We start from the raw sequence: 10,142 nt of genomic DNA, 5'->3' as shown, positions 1-10,142 counted from the left end.
CAAACTCAGCAACGGCGGCTACCGGACTCAGACGAACTAGAACTATTGATGTCGTCGCCGAGATTCATTTTGGTTGGATGTTGAGAGAGAATATGTAAAGAGATAGTCGATATATTCGTATGTACAAATGAATGAGAAACGAGATTTAAATAGAAAATAAAAAACGCGTGCCATCGTCCGCGTAGCCCACAGTGGGGCGGACAATGGCGCGGCCGATGGCCTATCGTCCGCGGCCATCGTCCGCGTAGGCCGCAATGGGGCGGACGATGGACATCGTCCGCGCCCTTAGTATAGGGCGCGACGATCGTCCGCGGCCTATGTCACGCACCCGCAATGGGGCGGACGATGCACGCCGTCGGGCGTGCCATCGTCCGCCCCATTGCGGATGGCCTTATTTCGAAAGTATCGGCTGTGTTTTTGCTTTATCGTTGCTTTTGACGTCTAACTGTCTTTGTTTGGTGCTTTCTCCATCCCTTGAATAATTTTCCTTTTCTTCTACTTGTTTTTTTTAATACTGCTATTCTTTTCTTTTTCTACTAACTCTTTATTTCGATTTTTTTTTTCTTACAACTAGCCCTCGATAATTCCCTTCCCCTTTTTTCCTTCACTGAAATAGACACATATATATTTATAGGATCGGTGGAAATTTTTAAAATTAAACCGACATCAGGCTAAGCAAAAATATTGATATGTGTATACACGACATGTATTTCTTAGCATTACACTTGTGAAGTTTTTATCATTTCTATATGCACACAAGTGGCCTACACATATACATATATATTGTATAATATTTAAAAGTTATGTATTATTAGAATGAAACCACATATATACATATCTACTTTCTTTTATTACGTACCTACACTTAATTTCCATGCATATCGAAATACAAGTGTGCACATATGTATAATTTCATACACACACACACGTAACATGCACATTTAACTTTACTATACTAAGGCAAAATATATGTTTCACACATAATATATAATTATATTTATTTTAAAAATATTCTAGATTCAAAACTCTCTATATATTCAACTATCATCTTAACAAATAATATATCCTCTATGACACACTTAATATTCCTATAGTACAAATGACAATATAATGTGCAATGACAATAAAATATGCTAATATGCAAAATAATATATACTTCGGGTTAGGGATGTCATAGTTGTCTTTTGCTTTCAGCTATGGAATCATCATGTTTTGCTCGTCCTCTCTGCAAGACTTGTAATTTAGTGTGCTTTTCTACTTTTCTTTTTGTGTGTTATTAGGTTTTTATTTTGTGTGTTACCCCATCCGTTCCACTTTAGGAGTCCCGGTTTACCACTTTTAGATATCCTATTTTAGGAGTCTCGATTGAAATATTCCATAAATAGTAATAGGCATCACATTTCACTAACTTTTTTCACTCACATTTTATTATAAAACTAATATATAAAAATATGACTCACATTCCACTATCTTTTTTCACCAATTTTTTTTATATTTATTAAAACTCGTGCCGACGACTCCTGAGTAGGACGGAGGGAGTATTAGGTTTATCAGAATTTATGTTCACCGATTATCAGTTTTAGCGTTCTTTATAATAATAATAATAATAATAATAATAATAATAAAAAAGCATATTTGAAAAGAAGTTTGTTTTCGTATGGAGTATGTGATAAGCATCGATTATTTAATTCTCACTACCAAAAATAATTTGTCAATACTAATTAAATCATTAGAATTAGGTACTCATTAGTAGCAGTACTTTTTTTTATTTATTATTATACAAAACGAAGTAGAATCGAGAAAGACCGTTAGCTGTAGGAGATGGCGTTCCCCACCTTCTGGAAGACACTCATGCAACCGTTTATCAGGTGCTCAAAATTCACACGCCACTTTTCAAATTTATCACTACCTGAATAAATACATCTTTTTTAATTTCAACATTTTTCTCGTCTTCATCCATGGCTTCATTGCAATCGCACTTCCACTTGTCGCTCTCCAACTCCCCAAAGCTCATACACTTGAAGAACCGTCACTCCCTTTCCTTCTCTAAGAAGATTTTTTTGCCCAAGAAGCTATTTTTACCCAATAGGTTTGATGGGGCTTTAAGCTCAAGAATCATCACTTCCTCTCTAGCAAGTTCTACCAGCAACAGCAGCAGCAGTAGGGCTGAAATTGAGAAGGCTGAGATTGAGAATGAGAGGCCTCCATTTGACATTAATCTGGCTGTCATTCTTGCTGGTTTCGCGTTTGAAGCTTACATCACACCTCCTGTAAATCCATTTTCTTCTTTTATTTCATCAATTTTTGGTTTTTTTATAATGGGGAAACGGGATTTTTTTAGAGAACGTTGTTTTCTTGGGATGTGGGTTGTTTATTAATTTGAGTGTTCTTATTGGTAGTTCTTACAAGGAAAAATAGTGTGAATTTTTACATATACTCTCCTGATCTGATTATAGTATTTTGTGATGTTGTAAGTTATTAGTTTATTAGTATTAAGGATTGGTAATATACACACTCAATTTGAGTATTTTTTACCTTTACTAAGATTTCTCCAGTGAGGTATGAATGAAGCAAGTATGCTCAAACTATAGAAATTATCAAGGGCCTTAGATATCCCAAATTTCTAATTCATCTTAGTAAACAATAGATTTTCCTGAACTATTTTTATCTATCTAGACGAATCCTCAATAGAAAATGCTCCCTATGTATCCTTATCCAATCTACAAATATTTCAAAGTAGAATTTCTAACTAGGAAATGATAATGTATGGTGTTTTTAAGAGCAGATACACTTGTAAAAACTTATCACTTTCAAAAATTTTATGATGCAATTGCTTTTAGCCAGTCAAGACTGTTCTGGAGCTTTTGATATGGGAATGTTGTCTATCTAAACCCCCTGAGATGCTATGAAGAAATTCTTGTCCAGTGGCTATGCCTTTTCGTCTGAAATATGCTTTTTATCTTGCGCGTTTTTATCAGGACAAAACCGGCAGGCGTGAGATGGATGCTGCCAAGTGCCAGACAGTGTTCCTATCTGAGTATGTACTTTCTGCTCTTACTAATGCAGCTAAACTAGCTAAAGTTGGATTTTTATGACAAAAATGTGATTTCTCCTATTTCGTGTTATTTCCTCATCAGATAACTTATGGATAGGTATGGTGACAAATATATGAACTCATAGATGTTAGTTTTGTGCAATAGGAGATGAATGAGAAGATTAACGCTAATCGTCCAGTCACTTTTGCCTGTTTACTTGCTAATATTATGTGGTTAGATGCATCCATGTTTTTCTAAAATCAGATCTATTCCAGCATTTGTTGCCGTTTCTCTTTCCTTCATATGCTTATAAGATTTCTACAAAAAACTAAGACTCATCTGACATTTTCAGGTCATTTGTACGAGAAATTTATGATGGCCAATTATTTGTAAAGCTAAAGAAAGGTTTCAACTTCCCTGCCATGGACCCTTGGGTAGGGTAATGTCTATAATTCTTTTTACGTCGGAAAGTTGTTCCATCCAATTACTTATAATTCCATCTCCCCTGACCTTAAATTATCACTCTTCACATAGTCTAACTCTAGTGATGAATCTTTACTTGGTTTTGGCTCACGAGTGTCGTTTTTGTATGCTCAGGGAACTAGCGATCCATATGTAGTCATGCAATTGGATTGTCAGATAGTCAAAAGCAATGTCAAGTGGGGGTAAGTTAACTCATATGTTCGCGTATTTATGGATTAAGAAAGCTGAAATCTTTGAGCATTTCAAAATAGTGATGTAAGAAAGGGGTTAAATTTTAGTTTCTGCTACTGCGAGCCCAATATATTTGTGCAGAAATGCCGAAATATTTTGTGCACAGTTAATTATATTCTCTGGGGAACTTGCTATGGTGGTTGTTTGGAATAAAATTTTATTTATGTTTAAGAATTGACATAGTCCACTCTGGACATTCTCTCCCACTGATAAATTTGTCAGGACAAAAGAACCCAAATGGAATGAGGAATTTGCTTTGAATATCAAGCAACCGCCCATACATGATCTTCAGGTTGCTAAAGACTCTGAACTCCAAGCTCATTGTGGTTTTTTCTTCTTCCTCTATATTAAATTTTTGAACAAATCTATGAGATTGTTAGCACACACATGCATACTTGAGATATGACTAATTACTATGCAGGAATATTATGCCTTATTGGACAGTCCAAAATGTCTTCAGATCATAATCAAATCTGTTTCTTGAAATTATGCACTGATGTTGTATGCATTAGTTTCTTAACTCCTGCACTCGAAGAGAATCGGGTACAAATGCAACTGAAATCGATTCTTTTCACTTCAGGTGGAACTATTAGTAATAACGTTATGGATAATTTCCTGTAATTTTGGTCATGGGGCTGGTGGAAAAATGTTTCATTTACTGTATAAGTAGCACTTTTATTTTATTCATCATCAAGCATCTCTGACGTCTGTTTAAGTTCTCAAGCTAATAATTCTATATTTCTATTTTAGATTTATCATCAACCTCGATTTCTTCACATGAAATATCCAACATCTCATGTACATGAGGTTAACATCGGTTGCTTATTTTCCTTCATCTTCATATATAGGTTGCGGCTTGGGACGCAAACCTTGTAACTCCACACAAACGCATGGGGAATTCCTGTATCAATTTGGAAAACCTTTGCGATGGTACAATCTCATCACTACATAACCACAGCAATATCTAGTACTGTTATTTTCATCAATCCTAAAATTGCTTTGGACTTGAGAATGCCATTTGCATAACAACTGCAATTTTTATTAGGAGAAAAAGACTACTCCCTCCGTCCCATAATAGATGTCACCCTTGGGGAATGACACAAGATTTTAGGAGATGATGTTTTGTGTGTGAGGTGGAGAGGGAAAATAGTATATTTATATTCATGTGAGAGGGAAATTTTTCCAAAAAAGGAAATGTAACATCTTTTGTGGGACAAACTAAAAAGGAAAGTGTGACATCTATTATGGCACGGAGGGAGCACTAATCAGTGGAAAAAGAACATAATATGAGCTAGCAATCATATGCTGCTTTCCTAGTATTTGCAACAAATAATAAATCTGTAATATTAGGAGCTGAGTATCTAATAAGAAACTCCTCTTTTGTTAGGAAATTCACATGAAGTGCTTCTTGACTTGGAAGGGATGGGAGGTGGTGGGAAGATAGAACTGGAGGTAAGTTGACTGATTAAATATTAGATATTAAGATATTATCAGATATCAGGACTTTATCTGATTGGATCGGTACTTCTGTTGCATATGGTGTAACTAGTGTGGCTTCTGAATAAGCTTTCAACTTTTTCTGTTATTTAGAAAATTAGAATTCAGAGTTCATAAATATTCTTGTGCTGAGTAAAGGAAGAAGCTCTTTAATCAGTTAAACTGATTCGTTTTGACTTCTCCTTCCGTTATCTCCACTAAAATGTATAAAAGTACAAGACTGAACCCTTGAAGCTTCCACAGTTTGGAATGGAACTTTTGTAATGGGTAGGGTTTGCAAAATAACACTTTTAGGGGCTTCAATTGAGAAAAGAATTTAACTGTGAATAACAGTGTTTATATTATTATTAATTTTGGATAATCTAATTTGAGTGGTCAAGGAAAGTAAAGGTGATTTTCAATTTGTAGTGTTACTAAAAATGTGAAATTTTCAGTATCTGGTGCAAAATGGTGTTGCTTTGGGCTTCATGAATGAATGCCGTTGCTGAAACGCTTTAAATCGATGGCTGAAATCTCCTTGTTGCGTTTTTAATGCATTAACATTTAACTTCCCTGCTAATTTGTTTCAGGTAAAGTACAAGAGTTTTGGAAAAATAGATGATGAAAAGAAATGGTGGAAGATTCCTCTTGTGACTGAATTTCTAGAGAAACACGGTTTGGATCCTGCACTCAAGATGTTTGTTGGTTCAGAAACAGTTCAAGCACGCGACTTTGTACAGTTTGCTTTCGGGCAGTTAAAGTCGCTTAACGATTCGTACCTTCAAAAGGATTGGCTTTCCGAGACCAAAGTTACTAGTGACCCCGACCCTGATGTTAAGGAAAAGCAGTCGGAGCTAGAGAATAATGAGGCCTTTACAAATAAGGACAGCAATGATGGAATCCTATCAGATGATGATGCGGTGAACAATGTGAAAAACTCTACAGAAGAAATCCAAGCTGTGGAGGATTCATGGACTGACAAACAGTTCTGGAAAACGTTAGCTGATACTGTGAATCATAATGTTGTTCAAAAACTCGGTCTTCCTGCCCCAGAGAAAATGAAGTGGGACGAAATTGACTTGTTAAAGAATTTTGGTTTGTTATCACGTGACATTGCAGAGGCAAGTTATGTTGAGTCGGGGCTTGCCACTCCGAATAGTCAGGAGGTAGTTGAAGCTGATGCAAAGAATGGGTCGGAGTCCGGTGGCACGCAGCCGACATCATCACTAGCCGACATTAAGAAAATTACACAGGATATATTACGACAAACCGACTCCATATTGGGTGCTTTGATGGTTGTAAATGCAGCAGTTTCTAAATTAAGCAATGAATCAGGCCTAATTGGAAAGAAAGAGGATACTCCAGTTGAAGTGGAAGAAGAAGTGCCTGGAGACGAAGAGAGCAAAAGACTAATAAGTAATCAAGGTGGATTAACAATGACTGAGGAAGAAGCTGAGGAGATGAGGAAACTTTTTTCAACAGCTGAAAGTGCCATGGAGGCCTGGGCACTGCTTGCAAATGCATTGGGCCATCCAACATTTATAAAATCCGAGTTTGAAAAGATTTGCTTCTTGGATAATGCAGAATCAGACACTCAGGCAAGTCCCTGAACCATATTTTGGATAGAGATTTCGTGATCTAGATGGTTAATATTCCATTTGATTGCACTGTTTAATGATAGAAAATAGTTCTTTTAGTTAGTTTGCTCCCTGTTTGGATGCAGGTGGCAATTTGGCGCGATCTCGAAAGGAGAAGACTTGTCGTAGCTTTCAGGGGAACAGAACAAGTAGGTTCTAGGATTTCTATGATTAGGGACAATTTATTTGAACTTTCGTGGCTAGCATGCTGACACTCGATCTTTTCAGACCAGGTGGAAGGATGTAGTGACAGATTTGATGCTCGTACCTACAGGGTAACACAACTATGTTACATAATATTCATCTGCTTCGCTTTTGTTCCGCCGTTTCTATTTTCCCCTGTATTAGCATGCTAATTTTTTGGGGAAGTTCATATCATATATTTTCTGACTTAACCTGTTAAATGTTGCATTGTATTGTTCTCGTACAGACTAAATCCTGAAAGGATAGGTGGTGATTCCACGAACGAGGTTCAGGTACACGTTATGATTCTAATTCTGATTTTGTAACTGCTTATCCAGATCGGGAATATTGACTTGTTGTTGAATTCACTTCAGGTGCATAGTGGTTTTCTGAGCGCATATGATTCTGTTAGAACTAGGCTTATCACACTCATTAAACAAGCTACAGGTCACAGGTAATGAATCATTTTGCTAGACTTCGCTTCTAAATTATATTTTTTTCGTTTGGAGGATTTTACATAATTAAGGAGGATTGCTCTATTGAGTTTGCAATTGAAGAAGTCATTTATATGGATATTTGCTTGTTTCTTATGTAAATATGCTAAATTAAATTTGTTCTATTGCAGGGATGATGATTCTGTTGAGTTGCTTCCCGCATGGCATATATATGTGACAGGACATAGCTTGGGGGGCGCTTTAGCTACCCTGCTCGCCCTTGAATTGGCATCAAGTCAATTAGCGCAGTCAGTTGTTATTCAACTAATTATCACTTTGCTTCCTATGAATCTATATTTAGCACTTAAATATAATTAAATTTCCCATGTGAATTACTCTGGGACTAGGTGTGGAGCTATTGCTGTGACTATGTACAACTTTGGATCTCCAAGAGTTGGAAACAGAAGATTTGCTGAAATATACAATCAGGTATGTGTTCAAGTTGTCAAAGAACAAAAAACATATATGATGCTTATATTTATTCAGTCAATATCAGAAAAATGAAGGGAAGTGGGGAAATTCTACATGTAGCTATTGCAGTTGAAAGTGATAACAGTTACCAAGCATGCTGCAATCAAATATAGATAGATTTAAGTTTAAGATTTCAACTCCAATATTGTTTCGGTTGTTGCAGAAAGTGAAGGACAGTTGGAGAGTCGTCAATCATAGGGACATAATACCGACAGTGCCTCGTTTGATGGGATATTGCCATGTAGCCCACCCAGTTTATCTGGCTGCTGGCAATCAGAAGGATGACATGGTGAGTGGCTCATTCGTTTAGAATTTCTTATATGTTTACAATTTTCCATAATTTCCTTGAAACCTCAACCTCAAAGTTGTTTTATCACAATTAGTTTTCTCGTGAATCTTTCAACTATGATTTAGCAATCTGATGGGAATAGAAAACTGAACTACGCTTTCACTTTTACTTGAAGTAGATGGTCGTGTAATCCTTTCAACTATACTCAATCCATTTCTCATGTTTTCTTTGCTAAAATTGCATGTAATTTCTTGTTGCAGGAGAATCTAGATACTCTGGAGGTTGGATATGAAGCTGACATTATTGGGGAAGCGACGCCTGATGTTCTTGTCAGCGAATTCGTATGTTCATATTTCCACTTTATACATCCCAAAAAGTCATTTTCTCAGTTTCCAGATTCGAACGAATACATATTCAGAATCATTTGAATAATCTAGAAAAGAAAAGACAAGGCATTTCCACTTTGGGAATGAGTAATGATATGTATATCTGAGAATCAGTTTGATCGATTTATTGCATCCATTTTGATCTTATTGCTAGATGAAAGGGGAGAAAGAGCTCATCGAGAACATTCTAAACACAGAAATAAATATTTTCCGCGGAATTAGAGATGGGAGTGCTGTGATGCAGCATATGGAGGATTTCTATTACATCTCACTGCTAGAGGTAATGACTTTTTTTAATCACCGTTTCTGCAGTTCGACGTCATGTTTTTGGTGTTGATGTCGTCTGATCCCCTTCCTTGTTTCATGAATCTCAGAAAGTGAGATCTAACTATAAGGGTGTTGGAGGATTTCAACCAGCAGCAGCAGGCAAGAAGTTGTCTGCTTGAAAACCGCATTTCGCCATTACTGGTAACAAGTGAAAATCTGCATTTGGAAATTCTTGAATGGTACGATGCCACTGTTATTGCTTACTATTGGAAAATTTCAGGTGATTTTCTGCTGCTATGCGCAAAAACTTAAAATGAAGCATTTGTTGTTTGTTACCAGAAAAAAAAAATTATGTTTCACAAGTATGTTTTGCAGTTTATGTATATAGATTTATTGTATATTATAGGCATCATTTGGGTATGAGTATATCCTTATTGAAGCAATACATGTATAGAGTACTGAACTCTTTTTTATAGTTGGGGCTTGGGGGATATGTATCAAAGACAACTTATGTCTAAAACTACATTGTTTTCAATTAGACCATTGTCCCAACACCATTTGCAAAGTGGGTTGTGGTGGGTTTGGGCTGGACTGGGCTGGGCTGGGCCGGAGTTGAAATGATTTTCGGAAGAAGTTTAATTTCCTTTCAGATATTAGTTGCATTTTGTTCTTAAATATTGAAACAAGGGTTTAGAGTTTAGACAAGAGTAAAGGTCAATTTTGATCCTAAAGATATGACCAAAATATGAATTTGGTCCAAAATATTCACTTTTTGAAAAACAGGTCAATAACAAATGAAAAAGTGGCCGAAGTAGTCCTTTTTTTAACGGTTCCGTCAAAAAACTAACGGTCAATGCTAATTGCACAGAGGCATGACCGTTAGGTTTTTGACGGGACTGTCAAAAAAGGACCACTGCGACAAGGATTTCATTTGTTATAGACTTGTTTTTCAAAAAGTGAATGTTTTGGACCAAATTCATATTATGGTCACATGTTTAGGACCAAGATTGACCTTTATTCTTTAAAACATTTGTATTAAATTCTTATGATATGTATAAAGTAACATTTGCACCCATATACATGATGAGAAAAGATAAATTAACAAAAATTGGATATACAAAATACCCTCTAATTTAGTTCTATTTTTTAGGATATAATTTTATGACTAATTTATCTTTATTTAATATTGA

At 36.0% G+C, this 10,142-nt stretch overlaps 1 protein-coding gene across 3 annotated transcripts; it reads left to right on the top strand.

The window, feature by feature from the left end:
- The first annotated feature begins 1,826 nt into the window (after nt 1–1,826).
- LOC121796024 lies at nt 1,827–9,490 on the top strand. 3 transcript variants are annotated; one of them, XM_042194712.1, is made up of 19 exons: nt 1,827–2,270; nt 2,979–3,037; nt 3,388–3,469; nt 3,633–3,700; nt 3,972–4,041; nt 4,598–4,679; nt 5,137–5,201; nt 5,816–6,823; nt 6,949–7,011; nt 7,091–7,137; nt 7,293–7,338; nt 7,420–7,499; nt 7,671–7,787; nt 7,887–7,968; nt 8,174–8,299; nt 8,560–8,640; nt 8,840–8,965; nt 9,060–9,153; nt 9,233–9,490. In XM_042194712.1, the coding sequence occupies exons 1-18, from the start codon at nt 1,959–1,961 to the stop codon at nt 9,129–9,131; spliced, it is 2,586 nt and encodes an 861-aa protein (XP_042050646.1). In that variant the 5' UTR covers nt 1,827–1,958; the 3' UTR covers nt 9,132–9,153; nt 9,233–9,490. The 3 variants fall into 3 exon arrangements, with proteins under 3 accessions (XP_042050646.1, XP_042050645.1, XP_042050647.1); XM_042194711.1 differs by having other exon boundaries at nt 9,060–9,490; XM_042194713.1 differs by lacking the exon at nt 1,827–2,270 and having other exon boundaries at nt 2,985–3,037; nt 3,388–3,474; nt 9,060–9,490.
- The last annotated feature ends 652 nt before the right edge of the window (nt 9,491–10,142 follow it).

The sequence above is a fragment of the Salvia splendens genome, chromosome 3 (genome assembly GCF_004379255.2).
Source record: "Salvia splendens isolate huo1 chromosome 3, SspV2, whole genome shotgun sequence".
Classification (NCBI taxonomy): Eukaryota; Viridiplantae; Streptophyta; class Magnoliopsida; order Lamiales; family Lamiaceae; genus Salvia; species Salvia splendens.
This window is presented reverse-complemented; position numbering and strand designations above follow the sequence as displayed.